At 43.2% G+C, this 27,826-nt stretch overlaps 1 protein-coding gene across 3 annotated transcripts; it reads left to right on the forward strand.

The window, feature by feature from the left end:
- LOC115134442 (uncharacterized) lies at window positions 1-27,753 on the forward strand. 3 transcript variants are annotated; one of them, XM_029668411.2, is made up of 5 exons: window positions 2,658-2,931; window positions 17,613-19,213; window positions 19,499-22,180; window positions 22,286-22,348; window positions 23,747-25,368. In XM_029668411.2, the coding sequence occupies exons 1-5, from the start codon at window positions 2,912-2,914 to the stop codon at window positions 23,869-23,871; spliced, it is 4,491 nt and encodes a 1,496-aa protein (XP_029524271.2). In that variant the 5' UTR covers window positions 2,658-2,911; the 3' UTR covers window positions 23,872-25,368. The 3 variants fall into 3 exon arrangements, with proteins under 3 accessions (XP_064878728.1, XP_029524271.2, XP_029524270.2); XM_065022656.1 differs by having other exon boundaries at window positions 1-2,931; window positions 17,613-22,180; window positions 23,747-27,753; XM_029668410.2 differs by having other exon boundaries at window positions 17,613-22,180.
- The last annotated feature ends 73 nt before the right edge of the window (window positions 27,754-27,826 follow it).

Here is a 27,826-nt window from a genome sequence, read left to right on the forward strand (position 1 = left end):
CAAAGGTGCGGACTCGGGCTGCAAAACAGTGGCGGCTCCGGTGCAGGTCGTAGCCCCCGTCCAGACATCGGATCCGGCCATGGCGCCGGGGAGGGCTCCGGCCATGGAGCTGGGTTGGATGCCGTGCCTGGACTGGGCACCGAAGCAGAGGAAGGCTCCTGCCATGGAGCTGGACTGGACGCCGTGCCTGGACTGGGCACCGGGGAAGGCTCCTGCCCTGGAGCGGGACTGCACGCCGTGCCTGGACTGGGCACCGACGCAGAGGAAGGCTCCTGCCATGGAGCGGGGCTGGACGCCGTGCCTGGACTGGGCACTGCCGCAGAGGAATGCTCTGGCCTTGGCACCGGCGCAGGAAGCTCCGGGCCGTTGACCGTCGCTGGAAGCTCCGGGCCGTTGCCCGCGCTGGAAGCTCCTGGCCGTTGACCGTCGCTGGAAGCTCCTGGCCGTTGACCGTCGCTGGACGCTCCGGGCCGTTGACCGTCGCTGGAAGCTCTGGACTGTGAACCGTCGCTGGAGTCTTAGTGAGTGGAGCTGGTACAGGTGGCACCGGACTGTTGACACGCACTTCAGGGCGAGTGCGGGGAGCTGGCACAGGATGTACCGGACTTGGGAGGCGCACTGGAGGCCTGGTGAGTGGAGCCGGCACAGGTGGCACCGGACTGGTGACACGCACTTCAGGGTGAGTGTGGGGAGCTAGCACAGGACGTACCGGACTGGGGAGGCGCACTGGAAGCCTGGTGCGTGGAGCCGGCACAGGTGGCACGCACTTCAGGGCGAGTGCGGGGTGCTGGCACAGGATGTACCGGACTTGGGAGGCGCACTGGAGGCCTGGTGAGTGGAGCCGGCACAGGTGGCACCGGACTGGTGACACGCACTTCAGGGCGAGTGCGGGGTGCTGGCACAAGACGTACCGGACTGGGGAGGCGCACTCGAGGCCTGGTGCGTGGAGCCGGTACAGGTGGCACCGGACTGTTGACACGCACTTCAGAAAGGTGCTGAGAGCTGGCACAGGACTCACCAGACTGCTGACAGGCTCTTCAGGTCAGATGCTGTGCAGAACACACCTACATAACATTTCTCTCTCTTCTCTCTCTCCCAACTTCTCCATCGCCTCCCTGATGGTATCTGGCTTAATTACATTTTCATCACTTATAGCTTACATGGAAAAAGTAACCATTATTGACACTGGAAGGCTGCTGTGCCTGATCCCATGTTCAGTGCATTTGGAAAGTATTCAAACCCTCTTTCCACATTTTGTTACGTTACAGCCTTATTCTAAAAATAATTAAATTGAGGGAAAAAACTATCTACACACAATATCCCATAATGACAAAGCAAAAACAAGTTTAACATTTTTTTTTGCAAATGTAAAATTACAAAACTTAAATAACATTTACACAAGTATTCAGACCCTTTACTCAGTACTTTGTTGAAGCAACTTTGGCAGCGATTACAGCCTCGAGTCTTCTTGGGTATCACGCTACAAGCTTGGCACACCTGTATTTGGGGAGTTTTTCCCATTCTTCCCTGCAGACCCTCTCAAGCTCTGTCAGGTTGGATGGGGAGCGTTGCTGCACAGCTATTTTCAGTTCTCTCTAGAGATGTTCAAATGGGTTCAAGTCCAGACTGGCTGGGCCACTCAGGACATTCAGAAACTTGTCATGAATCCACTCCTTCGTTGTCTTGTCTGTGTCCTTAGGGTTGTTGTCCTGTTGGAAGGTGAATCTTGTGGTGGAAAATTCTAATCAAGTGGGAGAGTTTGTTTGAAGAAATGGCAATCATTCTTTGAACAACGTCGCAACGCTCCACTTCTGCTCAACTTCCTATCCGATCTCGTCCTGTCCGCTTGTTTGTAGCCATACTAGCCTTCATAAACATGGGTTATGCCTAGTCCTAGACTAAGCAATGCCTCTTAATGCAGATCTCCATTGACAGAAACTTCGTAGTCTAAGACTAGGCTTCATCTCTGACTGTGTAACCCGCATATAGTGTGTCACAAACAGCTGACTTTTCACACTACACTCACTGTGTGGTTTCCCATTTTTCCTCATAGACCTGTAGCAGGAAGCCCTTACGCTGACCTCTCCTGTCACTTTGTCCCTGTTCGAAATGTTTGGAATAAAAAGAATGAGCAATCATAATGTTAGCTAGCTACTGTAAAAGGCATGTCTTAAACTACGTTACAGCTTTCAATAAACGTCCTTGTCTGGTCTGATATGCAACTTGGCTATACTTAAGTTACCTTCGTAGTTGAAAAGGTAACTGGAGACAAAGTTTGAATCCTTTTTCCAACTTGGAGGTCGGTGCTTTGCTACTTGTCTTGGCCAGACGATGTACATCCGTCACTGTTATCTTTGGCAGCTCTTGCAAGCGCCTTGAGTAAAACAGTGCCATGGTTGGTAAGGTAGGGGAGCGTTGGGTAATTGCTAGCCACCTTACTAGTTAGCTAAGTTAGCTATTAACGCGCTAAGAGGCAAAAGAAGATACAGAACACAATAATCGAATTACAAAAATCACTAACTGAACGGATATGCAGAATTTTCAACAAGAATGATTAAAAAACACTATAGAAATATGATTATATTAATACACTGAGATAATGATGAAACGAGCGACTTCGAGGCTAGTATGGCTACAAATAGGCTGACAGGACGCGATCGGGTAGGAAGTTGAGCGGAAGTGGACGTTGCGCAAAAGATCTGAATACGAAAACGGTGTGGATCATTCATACAAAGAGAAGTGACTATATATGTTATGCCAGACTGTATATACAGAGGTCTCTGAGTCAGGGACCGGCAGTTGCTCCATGGACCATCTCGGCTTGTTACTTTGTAGTTAAGTCTGTACTGAACTCACAAGCTCCGGTATCTGAGATATTATTGAACCAATATTTGTTCGACACAACGCGTCCATGCACGATGATGTATACAGGTAAGATGGGCTAGCGTTCGCTAGCTAACGTTACATTTTCAGATATTACACGTTTTCTCATTTTGACAGAAGTGGCTTCATTTCAAGCTAGTGTACTGTTAGTTAGCTGGCTCCCTAGCTGACGTTATTATTTGTTTCCCAGAGCCGTGTGCTGTTCTAGTTCGAGCCTAATGTTAGCTAGCTAACATTGAACATGGTTGGTTAACTCCCATCGCTATGGCATTGTTGGCATTGTTCATTGTTGTTTAACTACCTAACGTTCGCTGGCTGGCTCGTTAGCTAACGTGATGTGTGTGAATTTACAATTTGTTTACCTAGCTAGCAAGCTATATGTCTTAACGCTAAGTGTACTGTTCACTTAGCGTTATCTGTTTCCCAGAGCCGTGTGCTATTCTAGTTAGAGCCTAATGTTAGCTCGCTAACATTGAAAATGGTTAGTTAGCTCCCAGCACTGTGGCATTGTTGCCACTGTTTATTGTTTAACTAGCTAACTTTGGCTGGCTGGCTGGCTCGTTAACTAACGTGACATGTACAGCACATGTTGAATATGGCCGGTGTCAGTAAACGTCTGCAAAAAAAAGTGTAATGAAATTGTTGCCAGCAGAGCTGGTGAGTGTGTGAATTATGCTGAATGCTGCAGACAGAGCTCTTCACTAGATGATTTTCTCAAAAATGAGTTTACAAGTTGAGCAACTTTCAAGGCAGATTTACTTTCCCATTGTTCCTCAAATGCAGTGTATGGTATACCATTTTGTAGCTCTGAGTCTCTACTTTTATATAATGTAAAAAAACACTTTCAAATTTTGCTACATAAGACCAAAACTTGTGACTCACCACCTGGATATCAAAACTGTCTAAACTGTTTTTCTTTGTCATTATGGGGTATTGTGTGTAGATTGATGAGGAAACATATTTTTATTTAATACATTTTTTTCACAAGCTGTAACCTAACAAAATGTGGAGAAAGTCAAGGGGTCTTAATACTTTCCGAATGTAATGTAGGCCTACCATCTACTACCGTTGTGCTCTTGAAGGCACTTAATGTAGAACTGTCAACCCGCCATGTCATCTGGAAAGCTCCTGGGTGTGCAGGCTTTGCTTTTGATCCAGCCCTGAAAAGCTCAAGTCTTCTTTATGGTCCTGTTGCTCAGCTGATGTTTAGGCAACAACATGGTTAGACCAGGGCTTGAGAATATGAATATGTTCTTTACGTTAAGATAGGAGACAGAGCCAATCATGTAGGAACCAATCCAATGAATCATGTTTATGTATGTTTTTATGTAGCCGTATGTAAGGAACACCCTTTTAGAGCTCACTTCAGACCGGTACTTTATGCATCTAAGTTTGACTGTGACCTTGTCGTAGAAATATTCGGCCAATAATATTTCTCAGATGCCAGAACTTGTGAATTCAAATAGACTTTATTACAAAGTAACAACCCGAGCAGTTCCATGGAACAACTAATCTTTTCAGTCTCAACACTCTCCTTTTATACAGTTTTACCCTTACATAACATACATAATCATTTACATAAAGTGGAGTGACTTATACCCTTTAGCCTTGACCACCCTTATCTTTTTGCCTTGCACTCATTTTAGCTTAGTTTCCATTCTCTTATTGGCGTAGATTATATTTGTGGCATGCACTCCTAATGCAGGTGCATGTCTAATTGTGCCTGTCCAATGGCCATCACAAGAACAGGCATGACCCAGAATGGCTAGGCCTGTGTTGATCCAGCTTTGCACAATCATATGGATTCTGCTTACTACTTCTAAGAAAACAGTATAGATACTGGAAAATACCCACAACCTCTGTCGTGGATATTCATACTGAGAGATTTCTTCAAACAATCATTTAATATCGATTAATTATTGCTATCATGAAGCCGTCAACACCACACTCTTGAGTGTGTTGCCGAGAGCTTAACCTTTACAGACAACGCAGAGTTCTTATATAGCTGACACTAAAAATGCTTAGACGTGACTGGTTCCACCCCTCCAATGCTGATCAGGGGCACCACAAGCCATCCTGTGGTCATCTGCACCTGGTGCTGTTTCCCAGATGCAAGAATGATTAGACACACAATAAGGGTTATCTCAGTTACAACCACATCTTGTCTCTGGAATGTGGTCTTTAGGTTTTATCACCAGGTCAACTCTCAGTTCAAGCCCCAGAGGGCCAACTCAACCCACAGACACATTTTATTATTTTTAAATTTTTTTTTAATATTTATTAATATTAATATTTATTTATTTAATTTATTTAATATTTAATATTTATAATATTTATTTTTTAAAAATGCCTTCCTAACAATCTTAAATAAACATGCCCCATTCAAGAAAATTAGAACCAGGAACAGATATAGCCCTTGGTTCTCCCCAGACCTGACTGCCCTTAACCAACACAAAAACATCCTATGGCGTTCTGCATTAGCATCGAACAGCCCCCGTGATATGCAGCTGTTCAGGGAAGCTAGAAACCGTTATACACAGGCAGTTAGAAAAGCCAAGGCTAGCTTTTTCAAGCAGAAATTTGCTTCCTGCAACACTAACTCTAAAAAGTTCTGGGACACTGTAAAGTCCATGGAGAATAAGAACACCTCCTCCCAGCTGCCCACTGCACTGAAGATAGGAAACACTGTCACCACTGATAAATCCACCATAATTGAGAATTTCAATAAGCATTTTTCTACGGCTGGCCATGCTTTCCACCTGGCAACTCCTACCCCGGTCAACAGCACTGCACCCCAACAGCAACTCGCCCAAGCCTTCCCCATTTCTCCTTCTCCCAAATCCATTCAGCTGAAGTTCTGAAAGAGCTGAAAAATCTGACCCCTACAAATCAGCCGGGCTAGACAATCTGGACCCTTTCTTTCTAAAATTATCTGCCGAAATTGTTGCCACCCCTATTACTAGCCTGTTCAACCTCTCTTTCTTGTCATCTGAGATTCCCAAAGACTGGAAAGCAGCTGCGGTCATCCCCTCTTCAAAGGGGGGACACTCTTGACCCAAACTGCTACAGACCTATATCTATCCTACCATGCCTTTCTAAGGTCTTCGAAAGCCAAGTCAACAAACAGATTACCGACCATTTCGAATCTCACCATACCTTCTCTGCTATGCAATCTGGTTTCAGAGCTGGTCATGGGTGCACCTCAGCCACGCTCAAGGTCCTAAACGATATCTTAACCGCCATCGATAAGAAACATTACTGTGCAGCCGTATTCATTGATCTGGCCAAGGCTTTCGACTCTGTCAACCACCACATCCTTATCGGCAGACTCGACAGCCTTGGTTTCTCAAATGATTGCCTCGCCTGGTTCACCAACTACTTCTCTGATAGAGTTCAGTGTGTCAAATCGGAGGGTCTGCTGTCCGGACCTCTGGCAGTCTCTATGGGGGTGCCACAGGGTTCAATTCTTGGACCGACTCTCTTCTCTGTATACATCAATGATGTTGCTCTTGCTGCTGGTGAGTCTCTGATCCACCTCTACGCAGACGACACCATTCTGTATACTTCCGGCCCTTCTTTGGACACTGTGTTAACAACCCTCCAGGCAAGCTTCAATGCCATACAACTCTCCTTCCGTGGCCTCCAATTGCTCTTAAATACAAGTAAAACTAAATGCATGCTCTTCAACCGATCGCTACCTGCACCTACCCGCCTGTCCAACATCACTACTCTGGACGGCTCTGACTTAGAATACGTGGACAACTACAAATACTTAGGTGTCTGGTTAGACTGTAAACTCTCCTTCCAGACCCATATCAAACATCTCCAATCCAAAGTCAAATCTAGAATTGGCTTCCTATTTCGCAACAAAGCATCCTTCACTCATGCTGCCAAACATACCCTTGTAAAATTGACCATCCTACCAATCCTCGACTTTGGCGATGTCATTTACAAAATAGCCTCCAATACCCTACTCAACAAATTGGATGCAGTCTATCACAGTGCTATCCGTTTTGTCACCAAAGCCCCATATACTACCCACCATTGCGACCTGTACGCTCTCGTTGGCTGGCCCTCGGCCGCCAAACCCACTGGCTCCATGTCATCTACAAGACCCTGCTAGGTAAAGTCCCCCTTATCTCAGCTCGCTGGTCACCATAGCATCTCCCACCTGTAGCACACGCTCCAGCAGGTATATCTCTCTAGTCACCCCCAAAACCAATTCTTTCTTTGGCCGCCTCTCCTTCCAGTTCTCTGCTGCCAATGACTGGAACGAACTACAAAAATCTCTTAAATTGGAAACACTTATCTCCCTCACTAGCTTTAAACACCAACTGTCAGAGCATCTTACAGATTACTGCACCTGTACATAGCCCACCTATAATTTAGCCCAAACAACTACCTCTTTCCTAACTGTATTTAATTTATTTATTTATTTTGCTCCTTTGCACCCCATTATTTTTATTTCTACTTTGCACATTCTTCCATTGCAATACTACCATTCCAGTGTTTTACTTGCTATATTGTATTTACTTTGCCACCATGGCCTTTTTTTGCCTTTACCTCCCTTCTCACCTAATTCGCTCACATTGTATATAGACTTGTTTTTTTACTGTATTATTGACTGTATGTTTGTTTTACTCCATGTGTAACTCTGTGTCGTTGTATGTGTCGAACTGCTTTGCTTTATCTTGGCCAGGTCGCAATTGTAAATGAGAACTTGTTCTCAACTTGCTTACCTGGTTAAATAAAGGTGAAATAAATAAAAAACAGATGAGAGAGTACTCATCAAACCTTATTTGACAAATAAACAATATTATAACATTATCTTGTAATTTTGCTCTTTACACCTCTCCAGATTGTTGACAATAAAGAGTGATTCATTTAAAATTGACTGAGTTTGATTTATTTTATTTAACCAGGTAGGCCAGTTGAGAACAAGTTCTCATTTACTACTGCGATCTGGCCAAGATAAAGCAAGGCAGTGCGACACAAACAACACAGAGTTACACATGGAATAAACAAATGTACAGTCAATAACACAATGGGGGAAAAAAAGTGCTCCTGTGTTGAATTTCCACGACAGGAGATCTATGTACAGCAAGTTTGGCCAATTAGGCTATTCTTATAATATTTTTTTTTACGTTGTCGCAATTACATGGCTACTGTTTTAATAGAGGAATTCCAGCTTTCCAACGGTGTAGATTTATTTAGGCTCTACAGTGCCGGTGGAAAAGCAACAACGACATTAATGCTTAGCTAACTTGCAAGAACTGCTACAAGGTTTGGATTGGCTATCTAGTTAGTCTGTCATTATTTTATACCTGCTGAAATGCTGCACTCTCTCCTCAGGCAACCGCCCACTGGCACCCACGCAGCACACACCGACACGCACAGAAGGGTCGTTCCGATAATGGCTGATATGTAGCTTTTTAAGTGATTGATTTAAAAGCGTGCCTTCATGAATTACATTAACAAAAATAACATGACTTTTCATGACCTACAACCCCTAAGTTTACGGTTTGGGACAGCGCATCATGGGCGTTGGCTGATGGATTTTCATTATGTGCAATCTGGAACCGCCTACTATCACTCACAGATTCAGACTAGTGGCAAATAAACCTGAAAAGTGGAATTAGGAAATTTAATGTCCACTCTCCATTGCTATTCAATGCAGATCCCATCTTCATTCCGCTTTGATAAACCTGTTTTGTCTATGTGTGAATCTAGGCCAGCCAAAGGCTACTTTTCTTCATTTTTATAGAGGAACAAATATGCAATCCCCCCCCAAAAAGTTGCCGTGTCGGTATGGCGCTCTGGCTGAAGTTAAGCACTGCTCAGCATTGCAAATTACTCAGGATAAGTTAATACCTTCTCAAATTATATGTTTCATTTGCAAAGTGTTTCAAGAAACTGGAAAACATATCGAGCAAGTATTTTTATATTCCACAAGTATTAGCCATTTTGTACAGATAATTATCTGACTCAAGTAACAAATGCTGGTAAACACTCAAATACAAATAGATTCAGGTTAAAAAAAAAATCCACAAAAGTAGGGCACTAGGCCTTTACTAGCCCTGTGTTAGCGGACATGTATCAATGTTTTTCAGCATTAATGACAGATTTCTTGTTATCTAGGCGCAAACCAAAATGAAGCATGCTGACGCCTCAACTCCACCATAGTTCTTTGGACAAAATTTATGGGGAAATGAAACACAAAGGCTTCATAAATGAAAAAGGCCATGTTGACTGACATTATCTCTTATAAAAAAAATGTACAAGATCTCCTAAGCCTGTGTTAACCTTCAGACCTTATTTTTGGCGTTTGTCCCAATGCCCTGTTCATTTTCCTAGTGATTGGACGATTGATTCCGGAGCGCCGACGCAGTTTTCAAAGCATTATTGATCCGGCACAATGTACCGATGCTCGTTTCAAAGTAACATTGTCACGTGATCAATGACATCCGGAGCTTTGTTTTGATCGCGTGGTTTTTCAAACTGTGGCAAGATCCCACTGATTTTGCTGTGGTTTGGTGCTTTCTTCGATTCAAAGTGGCTTTCAAACATCGATCCTCTAATGGACACTGTACAATGTAGCTAGGATTTCTTTTCATGTTTATTTTTTATTTTGATGTATTTCACCTTTTATTTAACTAGGTAGGCTAGTTGAGAACAAGTTCTCATTTACAACTGCGACCTGGCCAAGATAAAGCATAGCAGTGAACAGACAACACAGAGTTACACATGGAGTAAACAATTAACAAGTCAATAACACAGTAGAAAAATAGTCTATATACATTGTGTGCAAAAGGCATGAGGAGGTAGGCGAATAATTACAATTTTGCAGATTAACACTGGACTGATAAATGATCAGATGGTCATGTACAGGTATTTACTGGTGTGCACAAGAGCAGAAAAGTAAATAAATATAAACAGTATGGGGATGAGGTAGGTAAATTGGGTGGGAAATATACCGATGGACTATGTACAGCTGCAGCGATCGGTTAGCTGCTCCGATAGCAGATGTTTGAAATTGGTGAGGGAGGTAAAAGTTTCCAACTTCATCACATTTTTGCAATTCGTTCCAGTCACAGGCAGCAGAGAACTGGAACGAAAGGCGGCCAAATGAGATGTTTGCTTTAGGGATGATCAGTGAGATACACCTGCTGGAGCGCGTGCTACGGGTGGGTGTTGCCATCGTGACCAGTGAACTGAGATAAGGCGGAGCTTTACCTAGCATGGACTTGTAGATGACCTGGAGCCAGTGGGTCTGGCGACGAGTATGTAGCGAGGGCCAGCCGACTAGAGCATACAGGTCGCAGTGGTGGGTGGTATAAGGTGCTTTAGTAACAAAACGGATGGCACTGTGATAAACTGCATCCAGTTTGCTGAGTAGAGTATTGGAAGCTATTTTGTAGACGACATCGCCAAAGTCGAGGATTGGTAGGATAGTCAGTTTTACTAGGGTAAGTTTGGCGGCGTGAGTGAAGGAGGCTTTGTTGTGAAATAGAAAGCCGACTCTAGATTTGATTTTAGATTGGAGATGTTTGATATGAGCCTGGAAGGAGAGTTTACAGTCTAGCCAGACTCCTAGGTACTTATAGATGTCCACATATTCTAGGTCGGAACCATCCAGGGTGGTGATGCTAGTCGGGCGTGCAGGTGCAGGCAGCGAACGGTTGAAAAGCATGCATTTGGATTTACTAGCGTTTTAAGAGCAGTTGGAGGCCACGGAAGGAGTGTTGTACGGCATTGAAGGGCCAGAAGTATACAGAATAGTGTCGTCTGCGTAGAGGTGGATCAGGGAATCACCCGCAGCAAGAGCAACATCATTGATATGTACAGAGAAAAGAGTCGGCCCGAGAATTGAAACCTGTGGCAACCCCATAGAGACTGCCAGAGGACCAGACAACATGCTCTCTGATTTTTACACACTGAACTCAGTCTGCAAACTAGTTGGTGAACCAGGCAAGGCAGTTATTAGAAAAACTGAGGCTACTGAGTCTGCCGATAAGAATATGGTGATTGACAGAGTCGAAAGCCTTGATGAAGACTGCTGCACAGTACTGTCTTTTATCGATGGCGGTTATGATATCGTTTAGTACCTTGAGTGTGGCTGAGGTGCATCCGTGACCAGCTCGGTAACCAGATTGCACAGCGGAGAAGGTACAGTGGGATTCGAGATGGTCAGTGACCTGTTTGTTGACTTGGCTTTCGAAGACCTTAGATAGGCAGGGCAGGATGTATATAGGTCTGTAACAGTTTGGGTCCAGGGTGTCTCCCCCTTTGAAGAGGGGGATGACTGCGGCAGCTTTCCAATCCTTGGGGATCTCGGATGATATGAGAGGTTGAACAGGCTGGTAATAGGGGTTGCGACAATGGCGGCGGATAATTTCAGAAATATAGCGTCCAGATTGTCAAGTCCAGCTGATTTGTACGGGTCCAGGTTTTGCATCTCTTACAGAACATCTGCTAACTGGATTTGGGTAAAGGAGAAGCTGGAGAGGCTTGGGCGAGTAGCTGCGGAGGGAGGGAGGGTTGTGCTGGTCGAGGGCAGTCAGGTCTGGAGTGAACCAAGGGCTATATCTGTTCTTAGTTCTGCATTTTTTGAACGGAGCATGCTTATCTAAGATGGTGAGGAAGTTACTTTTAAAGAATGACCAGGCATCCTCGACCTCATCCCGTCAGTTAATATCCTTCCAGGATACCCGGGCCAGGTCGATTAGAAAGGCCTGCTCGCAGAAGTGTTTTAGGGAGCGTTTGACAGTGATGAGGGGTGGTCGTTTGACTGCGGACCCATAGCGGATACAGGCAATGAGGCAGTGATCGCTGAGATCCTGGTTGAAGACAGCGGAGGTGTATTTGAAGGGCCAGTTGGTCAGGATAACGTCTATGAGGGTGCCCTTGTTTACAGATTTAGGGTTGTACCTGGTGGATTCCTTGATAATTTGTGTGAAATTGAGGGCATCTAGTTTAGATTGTAGGACTGCCGGGGTGTTAAGCATATCCCAGTTTAGGTCACCTAACAGAACAAACTCTGAAGCTAGATGGGGGCGATCAATTCACAAATGGTGTCCAGGGCACAGATGGGAGCTGAGGGGGGTCGGTAGCAGGCGGCAACAGTGAGAGACTCATTTCTGGAGAGATTACTTTTTTAAATTAGAAGTTCGAACTGTTTGGGTATGGACCTGGAAAGTATGACATTACTTTGCAGGCTATATCTGCAGTAGACTGCAACTCCTCCCCCTTTGGCAGTAGGAGTAGGATGAGGGTGCGGCTAAAGGCTATCAAAACTGGTCGCCTAGAGCGTTGGGGACAAAGAAAAAAAAAGGAGCAGATTTCTGGGCGTGGTAGAATATATTCAGGGCATAATGTGCAGACAGGGGTATGGTGGGGTGCGGGTACAGCGGTAAGCCCAGGCACTGGGTGATGATAAGAGAGGTTGTATCTCTGGACATGCTGGTAGGGGGGGTTGGCAGGGAGATGTGCCTGTCTCACGGCTAACTGGTGCTAGCTTCGTGGCAGTGGTGTTAGCCAAGGTCCCGAGTTTACAGCAAGGATCCGGTGGAGTATTGGGCTCTAGCCGTGTATGAGTGTGGTTCGGGTGAACAGCTGAGTAGGCCGGGAAGTGGGCCTCAGGGATAGCTCCGGTACTGCGTGAAAGCTAGCTGTGAAGATCAGAAGTAGTGGTCCAGGGATTACGGCAGGAATCCGGCGTTGTTGTGGAGAGACAGTTCGATACTGGTAGACTGGCGAGTATTATCCTGCACAGCCAGCCAGTTTTTTTTTTTTTTTTTTGCTTGAAGGTAAAAGCCGCTAGCAGTGGCTAACAATGACTAAATCGCTTGTAGCTGGTTAGCTTCTGGAGGTTCTTGAATGTGTTCTAAAATTAAAAATAATAGCGACTCCGTATCACATTTGGTGAGGCAGGTTACCGGAAGGTATAATCGAATTAAAAATCGGAAAGAGATTGAAAATAAATATGGGTCCAGTGAGTGGTTGGGCTGGCGGTGGACATGGCGATTTAGACAGTTAGCTTGATAGCACAGGCCTGCTAACAGTTAGTAGGCCGGGGCTAAACAAGCTAGCAGTTAGCAGACCGGGGCTAAACAAGCTAGCAGTTAGTAGACTGGGGCAGGCTAGCAGATAGCAGGCCGAATTAGCAAGCATGCAGATAGCAAGGGCTAGAAAGTTAGCCTTTCTGGGACGTAGAGATGGGGTTAAGTCTGTTTATGCCTCTTAATGCGGTGACATCAATAGACCGGTCGTGGAATTAGTAGGGTTCCAAATAGCTCTAGGTAGCTAAACAGGCCTAGCTGGTTAGCATAATGGGCCTTCAGCGGGCGTCGCGCCTGAGTCCTCGGGCAGATTATGTCGGTATTCCAGTCGTAGGGGATCTGCGGGGTTCCATGCCCCGTACCGGCTGTAGAAGGGGTCCGGATATTGTAGCCCAGGAGTATGCTTCGGTGGTAGCACAGGAGCTCTGGCCGGGCTAGCTTCAAGCTAAGTGGATGGAAACACTAGCCAGGAGTAGTCATCCGGGGTTGCGGTTAGCCAGATGAAAATGTTCCGTTTGCGGTGGGAATCCGGGGATAAAATTAATAGGTCCGTTATGCTCTGGTTAGAGTCGCGTTGTTCGAACTGGCGAGAGCTTTCCGGGCTAAAGGTTAGCTAAAGACCGCTAGCAATGGTTTGCTGACTGGTAGTTAGCTGGCTAGCTTCAGTTGAGGGGTTCCAGATCCGAAGTAAATATAAATACTTTAGAAAAGAAAAAAGGAGATCTACGCTACATTGGGTGAGGCGGGTTGCAGGAGAGTATTTAGATGTTGAGGTTTAGTAAAATATTTTAAAAGATAAGCGATGAAAAATATGTAAAAAAATGATATATACAAGGGACACTACAGGAGAAGACGTCTGACTGCTACGCCATCTTGGATGGCATGTAGTGTCACCTGAATGATAGCTCAGCAGGTGGTCAGGAGCTGTGTTCAAATATCCATAATAACATACTATATACTACATAATGAGTATGTACCACATACTATTAGTTCATTTTAGTATACTTTAAACAAACTGTATCGTTTCAGTTGACCGTACTAGTGCTTCGTCTGTCTACAGGAAGTTTATGCTGTTGCTATGCAACCTCTTGCTAGCTTGTTAGCATAACAAATGACTAGCTAGACATTTTTACAATTTCGGGTGTGTTCGAATCTGAAGTGCCAGAGAGTGCTCAGTGTGCTCTGGGCATTCATAAATTCAGAGTTTTGTCAGATTGTCCATTCATAGGGTTGATCAGAGCGTTCTGACCTTAGCTTGAGTACTTGACTGCCATTGTAACTGGCTAATGTTGGCTAGATACTTCCAGACACAAATGTGAGCACACCTCACTCTGACCATTTTACCCGCCCTAGCAGAGCTGGTTAGGCTGTTTTCATGCTATCCAGAGTTTTGGTGACTGTAATTGTGTTGCTGGAAACGATTTAACCTCTCTGGGACCGTTCGGGACGTGAGCGTCCCACCTTTCAACAGCCAGTGGAACTGCAGGGCGCCAAATTCAAAACAGAAATCCCATAATTAAAATTCCTCAAATATACACCATTTTAAAGATAAAATTCTCGATAATCCAACCACAGTGTCCGATTTCAAAAACGCTTTTTGGCGAAAACAGAACATATCATTATGTTAGGTCAGCAACAAGTCACAGAAAGCATTCAGCCATTTTCCAACCAAAGAGTGGTCACAAAAAGCAGAAATATAGATAAAATTATTCACTAACCTTTGATAATCTTCATCAGATGACATTCATAGGACATCATGTTACACAATTGTTACTGTAATTTCATTATTCCAATATGTTTTCATTAATTGAATTCACTTAATCCATTTGATGAGAATTTGTAAGATTTTTGTTTGCATAAAATAGACGGAGACCAGTCTTATCAATAATATATAATAGTATTTATTCTCGGAGCGCGCTGCCATGTAACCACGAACAACAGTTTATATACAAAATATGACGTCATTGGTGAATGAATCTCCCCCTCTCGACCGAGACAAAGCAATTTTAAAAGTTCAAAGTTCATTCTGACCCACTAGCACACACACAGGACACACAACATAACTGAATTAACTCTTGACCCCTCACCATTATCGATCACAGCTTAGCTGACAGTTCTAGTTAACAAAAAACCTAGGAATGCACTCACTGCCTTATCTAAAACACCCCAGAGCTAAGTTTCGTCGGTTCAACCATAGGGTCATTAACCTATCTGCTTACTTAACCCACAACCCATTCCTTCCCAGGCTAGTTGGAATGGTGTTCATTACGTTTAATTACTCCTTGTCCATGCCACATAATCCCTTCTTATGAACTCGTGTTGTTAATCAGATATAATAAAACAGAGTATAAGTTTACTTAGTTACAGTTCTATTTAAAATTAGGATATTGTTTAGTCATTTATTCATTAAATTCCTAACAACAATACATGTATGTTTTGTTCGGTAAAGTTCATATTTATATCCAAAAATCTGAGTTTACATTGGAGCGTTACGTTCAGTAGTTCCAAAACATCCGGTGATTTTTGCAGAGAGCCACATCAATTACAGAAATGCTCATAATAAATGTTGATGAAAATACAAGAATTATGTACTGAATTATAGATCCACTTCTCGTTAATGCAACCGCTGTGTCAGATTTCAAAAAAACTTTTCCGAAAAAGCATAATCTGAGTATGGCGCTCAGACAACAAAATCAAGCCAAACAGATTTCCGCCATGTTGGACTCGAGGTGTCAGAATAACATGATAAATATTCACTTACCTTTGATCTTCATCAGAATGAACTCCCAGGAATCCCAGGTCCACAATAAATGCTTGTTCTGTTCGATAATGTCCATCATTTATGTCAAAATAGCTCCTTTTGTTGGCGCGTTCAGTACACAATCTAAACTCACCAAGCGCGTTCACTAGTTTCAGACAAAAAAGGTAGCCCACGGGGGGCAGGTAGCCCATGCGCGCGCACACTCACAGGCAAAGATTTTCAGCAGATGGGCAGACACTGGAATATGTTTCTGATGACCGAGTGCATAGGCGCTTCGTTGTGTTTTTTTTGTGGGACTTCATTAAAAAATATATAATAAAATATATTTGCAGGCTAACAATAAAATATAATTGCTAATGTGATTAGTAACCTAGGCATATGACAAGATTTGGTAACAGAAGTCACTGTAGCCTAAAGTAAATATATATGAATTTTCCAAAATGGTATAATTAATCCTGTCTATACATTAAATAATAGAAAATACTTCACCAGAGAATATTACTTAGCCACAGAGGATCATTAGCTTCTGTAAAAAAAAGATGTGCGGTGGATTGTTTCAAATTACACGTGTGTAGGCCTATATGCCAAGTTGGGAAGCTGGCAATCTGGGCAGCGCTCGTGGCCGAGATGCGGCTATCGGTGAAAAGCAATACAGCTAAAAATATGTGTACCGATAATGTCTTGAGTATAAGATATTGGCACATCTCTCCCAGAATGTGCTCAGCTCTGAGTTGTCTCCTGCTAAATCTAGCGCATTCATTGTGTTAATTGTTTGCCCTTTGATTTGTAATTATTTATTTTTTGTCATCAATGTGTTTGGAGCGCTCCATGTGAGCAAGGAGCGTGTGTCTGGTTTCTCTGTCAACATTAAGGAGACAGCGATGCAAGTAGGCTAACTGGCCTGCTGTTAGGTTCTGAACAAAACGAGTAAACTCAAACGGATGACTAGAAAAAGCTAAAACTATGTTTATTCACACACTGGTTCATACAGCTGCAAAGACAACATACAGTTGAAGTCAGAAGTTTACATACACCTTAGCCAAATGCATTTAAACTCAGTTTTCACAGTTCCTGACATTTAATCCTAGTAAAAATTATCTGTCTTAGATCTTTTAGGATCACCACTTTATTTTAAGAATGTGAAATGTCAGAATAATAGTAGAATGATTTACCCCACTTGTAAAACATCTCAGCTAGTGTTGTGGAATATTGACTCAGAAATATTACACCTTTACTGGAACTTGTCAATTCAATTTAGACTTTATTACAAAGTAGCAAAGTCGTGCAATTCCATGGAACAACCGTCTTTCTCAGCACAGACTTTTCCCTTTATAGCATTACATCCGTACATAACGCATATGTGTACTCCCCATATGCAAATGAAACGACTCCCCTTGTCCTTTCACCACCATTATCTTTCAGTCCCAGTTCTTGCTTGTTCACGCCCACATCTGCTTTGAGTTCAATTACAATGGTGGCAGGACCCTTTATAAAATAATACCTTTTATAGTATACATATGTTTCACGTATTGGTCATTTTGTTACCATCCAGTCTCCATGTTCTCCTGACATTAGTATGTCCAGATGTAACAAATGTAGTTATGGACATTAGCTAATTAGCTCAGAAACAGCAAATACACTAGGTGACATAATTTCTACATCTAGCCAATGTAATTATTGGCATGATCTTTTCTCAGAAATAGCACATGCAATTAGAGGCTAGTGTGGGAGATAATTCGATGCCAATCTGTCATAAGACTATGCTGCCAGAGAATATGATGAGGGCTTTGTAGTACCAGATTGCTATACTTTAAATCTAGATTTTATTTTGGTATACAGGCTATGTTGGTTACTGTGTGTGTGTTGCGCTAATCCCCTGTTTATCATGTGTTTGTTTTTTTTCACTTCAGAAATGGTTTAATTCTGAAATACCACAAGGCAGTAGGTGAAACTGAGGAGACCAGGAGAATGCAGACCTATACCTGGCCCCAAAGTGGACTGGATCGATCCGTCGCTGGACAATCCTCAAGTCCCCAAGTTACCAGTGGTCAGATGAGTGACATTCCAAGCACCTATTCTCGTCAATATGGGCCAGTCAGACCAGCTGTCCTGTATATAGAAGGTGGTCAATGCCTACCACACAGCGGACAAGTAACCAGTGGAGGTTACTGGAGTGGACCGACCCTGAATCAACAGGCTTCAATGGTTAACATAAACTCATCTCAGCATTCACCCACCAGAGAGCAAGTTCTGATGGGTACTAGTCCCCTTTTGACATCACTCTGGACTAACAATGCAGCGGCTGCTCAATCAACTGGTGTTACATCACAAAGTGGAAACCATCACACCTTGCCCGTAAGGGTTAACAGTGTAGCTCATCCCACTTTCCAGCAGGGACAGGGGTTTTTGGGTGTTAAAAATAGCAATCCACAGAGGCTTGTTAAGGATGGTCAGGGTGCAACCATTCACTGCCCCCCTCATATTAATTCACCACTGAATACAAATGTTATGCATCATCTAAGCCCAGTGAGTGGCAGTCAGCAGCTTGTACTTGGCAGACAAGATGGGGCCTCCAGTGGTACCTCTGCTTCTCTTGCAATGGGTAGGAGCCCCAACCATGTAAATCATGTAGTGGGTGGGCAGGATTCAAGAAGGATAGCAGTTCAAGCTCCTCATCAGGGAAACCCACAAACACCAAACTCTTTGCAAAGTGCACAGGAAACAACATATAACCAACTGTTGTATTTATATCAAAATCAGAACAATGACAGCAGGACTGAGATGAACAGGGCTCAACATGGAGCACCTGTCCACACTGGCTCATCAAACCACAGTCAGATGTATCCCTCTCAACTTCTCACTGGCAGCAACAACCAGGTCAATGTGCCAAATGCTGCAGTGGGAATGCCAATGCATAACATTAGCCAGAATCCTCAATACAATGTACAAAGTACAATGTATAACCCCCCTTTTAGTAATTCTCCAAGACATGGCCCCATCTGCCCTAAAAGCCTTCCCATCCCACCACAACAAAACAGACTCCCATCTTATTATGCAAATAATAACAGTCAGTTCTGGCCCACTGGAAATAATGCACACCATGCCTCTCATCCTAAGCTCCATATCCAAGGCACAGGCCCTAACCTACATTACAAGCCAGACTGCACCAATGTTCTGGTATCCAACACTGGACCATCTCCATCTGTGCCAAACTATAGTATACAGTCCTCAGTCCAGCACAACCGTGAAACCGCGCCTCCACCATACCCAGTCCAGCAGATGCGTAAGTCCGCGCCTCCACCATACCCAGGCCAGCACTCCCATGGACCCGTCCTGAACAAGACAGAACATGTGGTTGGGGCAGGAGCACATTTTCTGCAACACTTGCCTAACCAAGGCACAGCCCCTACCCTACATCACAAGCCAAAAAACAATTATGTTCAGTTATCCAACACTGGACCATCTTCATCTGTGACAAACCATGGTATGCTGTCTTCAGGCCAGCGAAACTGTGAGTCTGTGACTCCGTCACACCCCATAAGACAGGGCTATTACATAACAGTAACAGAGGACGAAAGTGGAAATGGATTTAGAACAGAAAATTGTATTTTAGATAAACCTAATGAAAGTGCTCTGGTCCCGCAAGGATCATCTCCAAGTAATGCCCCCTCTGTTCTTACGGCACAGAAGGCCATTGCAGTTGTACAACCACTATCGCAGTGTATGCAGACAAACACACATATAAATGTGGCTGATAAAATCTTCTTGACCACCCAAGCTATGTCTTTCTTAACAGGTGTCGGAAATGTGAGCAACCCTGGGGAACAGTCTTGTGTCCAAAGTCCATCACAAGACCAAACAACCCTTGCTCTATCTGCTTCTTTGACAAATGAATCAGAACAAGAAGTCCCCAGGATCAGACTAGAATCAGGGGCTGATGAAACATTGACTGAGGAAACGAATGAAAAAGTCGATTCCGATGAGGACATTTTTGATTTGTCCTCCATTCCTGTAATCAAATGGACCCTTGGTAAATTGAAGGAGTTGGTAGATACTGTGCAACATCAAAAATGCACTGCCACACCTGTTGAAAGCAAAATACTAAGCCTCTATTGGGATGGAGATGGGCCAAAGCTTATGGATGCTGCAAGATCTGGTATGTTACAAAATATAATGCAAGAGGTTAGATCTGTGTGTGGCGACGATGATGATATTTCATCACAGTCTGTCATATTTTCACAAGCCAGGCACAAAAACTGGGGTCAAGTTGAAGAGAAATGTGCTATTCTTAAACATGACTCTGTTCACCCCGAGTTCCCGGCGCAAGAGTCATCATGGTTGAACACAAATAAGCAGCTTGATGACATAGACAAGGAGTTTGGATTCCCATGGTCACTAAGATATGACCAAAAGACTCTTCAAAGAGGAGATGAACAACCAAAACTGATTTGTACCGAAAATGAAAAATCTACAGCCTCTGAAAATGACATGCAGACTGAGGTGACTCAGGCGAAGAGACTAACACCCTCTGATTCTGATGCTAAAGAAATTCAAGGGTCAGGTTTGGCACACAGTTCCACCCAGACCCTCTCACTGGTTAAGAGAGAAAAAGCAGGTATAATTTTTAGTGACCCATTTTCCTCCCTGGAGATCAACGTGCTGACACCAGAAGAGGCTTTGCAGTTTTTCAGTGGGCAGCTACTACAAGATGAAGTGAACGAAGACCTGTTGGAATTGCCAATGGAAATGGATGCGGAGCTGATTGAGTTGAAAGATTACTCAGTGGAGGATAAATCATCTGAGAGGGTAGATGTGAAGTTGACTGATTTAAAACTCAAAAACAAAAGGGAAGTCCAATCAGAAGATTACTGTTGCCTCTCTCGTTGGATGGCAGTGTTCAGTGGGTCCACCAATTCTTCGTCCTGCAAATGCCAATACAAGACGAAATTGGCTTCAGCAAAGGCCACTGTGAATGCGACGGCATTGGTTGAGGTAACGTTGTCTGTTGAACCCAGCACAACAAAAGCAGAACAAAGGGAATGTGTGCATTTGTGTAAATCAAATGGCACAGCAGAAGAAAAGAGTGACGAGAATCCTGTAAAAAATGTGAATCCTCAATCTTGGAAATCTTCAGGTATTGAAGAATGCCAAACAATTGTCTTGCCTGATAGAAAATCTGAGACTGCTCGCATATACACAAATGGGGTGAAGAGCTTGCCTTTGTCAAAAGCCCCAGCACTGCAACTCCCCATCAACCACACAAACATTGTTGAAATTGAAGAGGTCTTCTCGCGTTATGAAGACTTAATCAAAGTAGCCACCTCAATGTCGGAGCTAGTTTGGGATGATGTACAGCCAAAGCAGAAACTACCAGGTCCGTTCCAGAAACATGTGGAATGTGTACAAGAACTTGGTGTCATTTTGGAAGAAGGAAACCCTAGAGGTAGTGAAGTCGTTCCTACAGTTCCCATTCCTACTTCTAATCTGCAACCTGAAGCAACAGACAAAATTAGTTTCCTTACATCACTTTCCTTGGCACAAAGATGTCACAAACATCTCTCTCCTAAAACAAATTGTAGCTACAAGGTTAAACAAAAAGGGGTTGGACTCAAGAGAATATGTGTTGAAAGTCTTCATTCAAATTTGCCTGTCCCAAGAAAGCAAAGGAAAATGAGGGATGGATTAGGTCCCTCCTTTCACCTTGTTCCTGAGGTCAACTTGACTGATGATGAAGATTTTGAGCCCCCCAATACAACTACTCCTAAGTCTTTGGAAGAAGAGAAACATTCAAAAGGTAGCAATCTCCAGAAGCCAACGGAACATGGAATTGGGAACAACATTTGGAGGGTTGGCACAGTAAGTCTAGCCTTGTTTGGTTCCGCGCTCCAACGCAAGGACCATAATGCTTCTCGAGCCAGACCTTTTGCAGACAATGCTCCAGCACCTCCTGTAACCCTCAGTGTGAATGTCAACTCCTGGACAACAGAGCCCTCCGAGACCAGTCCTCCAGTGGAAAGCCCAATCAAACAATGGATTTTAAACGAGTGGAATAATAGTTTTATCCCGACAAAGACAAAGTCCAGGGGCAAAGTGCCAAGACTACAAAACAGAAGAGGCGTTGCTCCAAAAATTATTTGTGCTGAAATGGCTAAAAAGATTGTTGCCCTCACCAACACAGATAGAGGGGCATTATCCTTTGAAAGGCGAGCCACACCAGAACGAACTGTAAAGGCCAAGCAGACTTTGCGGCGCATTGAAAAAGAAAGAATCTTAAGCGGCCTGAAACTCAGACTGAAGAAATCTAGGATTGAGGCAGTGCCATCCGGTATCCCTGATATAGTGGAAAAAGGTAAATATGAGATCGGAAACCCTGCTTCTTTGCCTCATGAGGAGAACAGTCTTATGTTTAGTGTGCTGCCGGAGTCGTTCAACTTCAAAGAAATCATGGACCCTCCTACACAGACGGGTTCAATGAATGGTAAGTAATACCAACACAGATATGCTTGCTCCTACTCCAGTTAATGTTACCTGTAATTAGACATTTATTCCTGCTCTTTTCACGTTGAAACACTTTTTCCATCAGACATGGCTGGTCCGGTTGCTGCGAAGGCAGAGAATCCTAAGGCAATAGTCCAAAAATCCAAAGGTAATAAAGCATGCGGTCTATTCAACCATGTGTTGAAAATGTACTTTACAGTGGCGCAAAAAAGTATTTAGTCAGCCACCAATTGTGCAAGTTCTCCGACTTTAAAAGATGAGAGAGGCCTGTAATTTTAATCATCGGTACACTTCAACTATGACAGACAAAATGAGAAGGAAAAATCCAGAAAATCACATTGTAGGATTTTTAATTTATTTGCAAATGATGGTGGAAAATAAGTATTTGGTCACCTACAAACAAGCCAGATTTCTGGCTCTCACAGACCTGCAACTTCTTCTTTAAGAGGCTCCTCTGTCCTCCACTCATTACCTGTATTAATGGCACCTGTTTGAACTTGTTATCAGTATAAAAGACACCTGTCCACAACCTCAAACAGTCACACTCCAAACTCCACTATGGCCAAGACCAAAGAGCTGTCAAAGCACACCAGAAACAAAATTGTAGACCTGCACCAGGCTGGGAAGACTGAATCTGCAATAGGTAAGCAGCTTGGTTTGAAGAAATCAACTGTGGGAGCAATTTATTAGGAAATGGAAGTCATACAAGACCACTGATAATCTCCCTCCTTCTGGGGCTCCACGCAAGATCTCACCCCGTGGGGTCAAAATGATCACAAGAACGGTGAGCAAAAATCCCAGAACCACACGGGGGGACCTAGTGAATGACCTGCAGAGAGATGGGACCAAAGTAACAAAGCCTACCATCAGTCACGCACTACGCCGCCAGGGACTCAAATCCTGCAGTGCCAGACGTGTCCCCCTGCTTAAGCCAGTACATGTCCAGGCCCGTCTGAAGTTTGCTAGAGAGCATTTGGATGATCCAGAAGAAGATTGGGAGAATGTCATATGGTCAGATGAAACCAAAATAAAAAAAATTGGTAAAAACTGAACTCGTGTTTGGAGGACAAAGCATGCTGAGTTGCATCCAAAGAACACCATACCTACTGTGAAGCATGGGGGTGGAAACATCATGCGTTGGGGCTGTTTTCCTGCAAAGGGACCAGGACGACTGATCCGTGTAAAGGAAAGAATGAATGGGGCCATGTATCGTGAGATTTTGAGTGAACCTGCTTCCATCAGCAAGGGCATTGAAGATGAAACGTGGCTGGGTCTAAGTGTACCTATGATGAAAATTACAGGCCTCATCTTTTTAAGCGGGAGAACTTGCGCAATTGGTGGCTGACTAAATACTTTTTTGCCCCACTCTGTGTTGTGGCCGCTGCCTACGTTGCATTTTACATATCTTTGTAAGGAAAGCATTTCTTGTATCTATTCAGTTTGTTCCCTATCTCCATTTATTCCTTTCTGTCAAATATGAGGATGTAGGTTTTTGTTTTATTTTTTGTAACATTTATTGTAACGAATGAATTATTACTCCATTTAGGTGTATGGTCTGTTGGCATTCAGAAGAGATATTGTCCTCTCACCTCTTTGACCACTAAAGTTCCCAAGTCTTCCTCCACCACCTTCCAGAAGTTTCAGAAGAAATTCAAGCAGCAGAAGAAGTAGGCCTGGCAGCTGACTCACAACAAATTGTATTGCTTCCAGTTATGGACTGGGGGAGTGGAGTGAGGACTGTTGGATGACAATCTGATTCTTGTAACTTGTTTCCCATGGAAATGTTTTTTTTATTTTTTTAAATGACAAATGTTCATAACCAATGTATATTCTTTGAGAATGCAGAAATTGACCTCATTGTGGTAAGGTTGGGCAGCTCATAATACAGTTATTATTTACTGTAGTTGGAGTTTACATTCTTAAGTGACTGAGAACTTATCTGACAGTGTCCTCTCTACCTCAGGCCTGACAGGTGTTGGTTACACTTTTCTTGGCTCTGTTATTTACTTAACAAATAAGGAACACTCAATGTGCACTTAAATCAGAACAATTTTAATCAAAATACAGCTGTAGACAGAAGTCAAGCATCACACATACAACTGATGTCTCTCCTGAGTTCTGCCAAATAGAAGTCCAAGTTGCTTTTAATATGCTTGCAGTCAACCCTTAGTGATGTAAATGTCTCATGAGAAGAAGGTAATGACGTAGACAAAGCCTATGCATACACAGCTATTCAAACAATAGTTCCAGTGTTATCTAAAGGCTCAGCAGTAAATGTCCACTCCCCAAGTTGATTTATGGTGGTATGTCTTGACTCGTCTCTTATCTCTTTCACTCCCCTGCAGGGTTCTGTGTCTATGAATCTCTTATCTTTGAGGCACTTTCTCACAGACACCTTGTTTGACTGCAATAACTCACATCTCTCAGACCGTTTCTTATAAGAAGCAGAGACTAGAAAATAACTGGAACAATATTACACCTTATAATGCATATATATTGTTAATCTGTAGTCTAGGACCCTATAAATGTAAGGGGGAGGGCTCCTATAACCCTTTCCCTTCTATTAATACAACATAAGCATAACCAATTATTATAGTATATCAAACATTTGGTGCAGCCCCTATCATGACCCCAAGTTGACCCCATCACAGGCAACATTGTGAAACTTAATCTAATTTAAAAACCCTAAACTAAAGTTTTGTGTGTCATTGGATGGCTTTTTTTAATGTTTATTTTCTTGTCAGTGTTGTAGCTGACATTTTTGGGGGGTAAACAGTATTTTATTCAAACCTCATGTTTACTGTTTTGAATGCATCACAGAATGTGAACTATGCAAAATTGACTGCGGTTTGTATGAATTTGTAAGATATCATTCTGCCCACCTCTCTACTGTTCCCTTTTACAATCTTATAATAAGTGGGTACCTTACCAATCGTTATTTTTCTGGCGTTTTAAATCTATTCCGTTTGTTGACACGGGATGAACAGTATTGTATGATTTAGAGATACTAAGCCAGCTGAAACAAGGTTGCTTTGCAGTATTCTGGATGCATATAGCAGGAAAACTGTGTGTTTGTTCTACCTAGTGTTATTTCTTTATGTTGGTGTATGTTATTTGTTTCTAAATATTTTTGTACACATAAAAATATATTGTCAGCAGCATCCTTCACTTGGCTCTTGTTGATTTTATAGGGGACTAAAGTAAGATGGGCAGGGTGCATTCTTACCAGAGGTGTCTTGGTTAGGTGTGAATGCTAACCCTTTTTATGGTTAAAAGAAGGCTATATAGACTATATAAAGTGTAGTACTGGGATGCAAACTCAAAATGTAATACATTTCTAATCTGCAATTCTAAATATCTGACATGGTACACGTGTGTTTTATTTTTTTTAAGCCCATAACCATGTGTGTGAGGTGTTTACTTTTGTTTCAAAGTTAATCATCTCTAAACACCAGTCTCAACATCAACAGTGAAGAGGCGACTCCAGGATACTTGCCTTCTAGGCGGAGTTGCAAAGAAAAAGCCAGATCTCAGACTGGCCAATAAAAATTTAATATTAAAGATGGGCAAAAGAACACAGACACTGGACAGAGGAACACTGCCTAGAAGGCCAGCATCCCGGAGTCTCCTCTTCACTGTTGACGGTGAGACCGGTGTTTTGTGGGTACTATTTAATGAAGCTGCCAGTTGAGGACTTGAGGCGTCTGTTTCTGAAACGAGATACTCTAATGTACTTGTCCTCTTGCTCAGTTGTGCACCAGGGCCTCCCACTCCTCTTTCCATTCTGGTTATAGCCAGTTTGCGCTGTTCTGTGAAGGGGTAGTACACAGCGTTGTACGATATCTTCAGTTTCTTGGCAATTTCTCACATGGAATAGCCTTCATTTCTCAGAACAAGGATAGACTGACGAGTTTCAGAAGAAAGTTATTTGTTTCTGGCCATTTTGAGCCTGTAATTGAACCCACAAATGCTGGTGCTCCAGATACTCAACTAGTCTAAAGATGGCCAGTTTTATTGCTTCTTTAAATCAGCACAGGTTTTCACCTGTGCTGACATATTTGCAAAATGGGTTTTCTAATGGTCAAAACGCTCCAAAAGTGGCAGTATCGTTAGATGCTGAAAAAAATATTTGGAGTAGAATGGCCATATGTGGTGGCTGTCTTAAAAAAGTAGTTTTTTTGTCTGTTATTTTGTTGTTGGATTGAGCTATTGTATCATCATGTAAGTTATCAAGGGAGACAAGGATGCTGTCTGTCGTTATCTATTTGCTTTAGCCACAGAACACAACGCCGCTGTTGCCACCGTTGCAGGAACAATCCATCACAGCTGCTTACTGCCAGAGGCCAACCAACAGGATACATCCAGACAGACTGGACGCAAGCAAGAAGTGTGGGAGCTAGTGTAATATATTATTGATAGGCTGGGCAGATGCTATACTGAAGTAGCAAGGCCATAAGCGCGAAGGCCAATACCCAAGAGTACATTAAGCTGAACATAAGTGCAAAGGCCAAAGCCAGAAGCACTTAGGACACCAGGACAAATCAATACTAGAAGGACACACCAAGGAGAGTGCTTGCCAACGGACCAACAGATGGGATGATAGATATATATTTTTGGGGGCGACATGAAAGGGTCCTGCCACCATTATAAACTAACCAAAAGCAGAGATGGGTGTGAACAAGCAAGAAACTTGAACTAAAAGATAATGGTGGCAGAAGGACTGAGGGAAGGAACTGCATTTGCATGTGGGATAGACTGATATGCTGAATGTGTATAAAAGCAGGGCCAGTGCTCAAGGAAAACGGTTATTCCGCAGACCAGCACGGCCTATGATACCCTTGAATTCACAAGTTCTTGTAAGTGTCATATTTCTAAGACAATTTCCACCACAGAAGACATATGGAACCATTATCGTTGGAATTATGTTATGTGAGATCGAATGCATAACATGAGTGAACTGGTGCGGATCTCAAAGATGATTTTTTTTAACCTTTATTTAACATGGCAAGTCAGTTAAGAACAAATTCTTATTTTCAATGTCGGCCTAGGAACAGTGGGTTAACTGCCTGTTCAGGGGCAGAACGACAGATTTGTACCTTGTCAGCTCGGGGATTTGAACTTGCAACCTTTCGGTTACTAGTCCAACGCTGGCTACCCATGAACATATGGAAATATTCATTCATTTTTTAAAATTGTTTTTTTTACTTCGACACATGAAATGTACTGTATCCAAAGTAACCATGTGATTTAATATTGCATGTTATCTATATCAGAGGAGGCTGGTGGGAGGAGCTATAGGAGGGTGGGCTCATTGTAATGGCTTGAATGAAATATATGGCATGGAGTCAAACATTGTTTCCATGAGTTTGTTTTTGGTACCATTCCATTGATACCATTCCCATTACAATGATCCATTCCTCCTATAGCTACTCACACCAGCCTCCTCTGGAATATATTTATATAGCAAGCTAAACATTTCTCCCTACTGAAAAGCCAATTCTGACGTGTTTTACGAAACTAATAAAAATTGCCTCTGGCCTGCGTTGAAACGGCTGCCAGTTTATGCGCATCTCTATTCTCCTGAACACGCAACAAATGCTCACACGACACCCAAACATTAGTTTGT

The sequence above is a fragment of the Oncorhynchus nerka genome, linkage group LG9a (genome assembly GCF_034236695.1).
Source record: "Oncorhynchus nerka isolate Pitt River linkage group LG9a, Oner_Uvic_2.0, whole genome shotgun sequence".
NCBI classification, from domain to species: domain Eukaryota; kingdom Metazoa; phylum Chordata; class Actinopteri; order Salmoniformes; family Salmonidae; genus Oncorhynchus; species Oncorhynchus nerka.

Coding starts and splice junctions, on each gene's coding strand:
- LOC115134442 (XM_029668410.2), top strand. CDS start 2,912: ATGCACGATGATGTATACAG. Junction 2,932..17,612: donor ATGCACGATGATGTATACAG/GTAAGATGGGCT, acceptor TTTTCACTTCAG/AAATGGTTTAATTCTGAAAT. Junction 22,349..23,746: donor AATAGTCCAAAAATCCAAAG/GTAATAAAGCAT, acceptor TACTCCATTTAG/GTGTATGGTCTGTTGGCATT.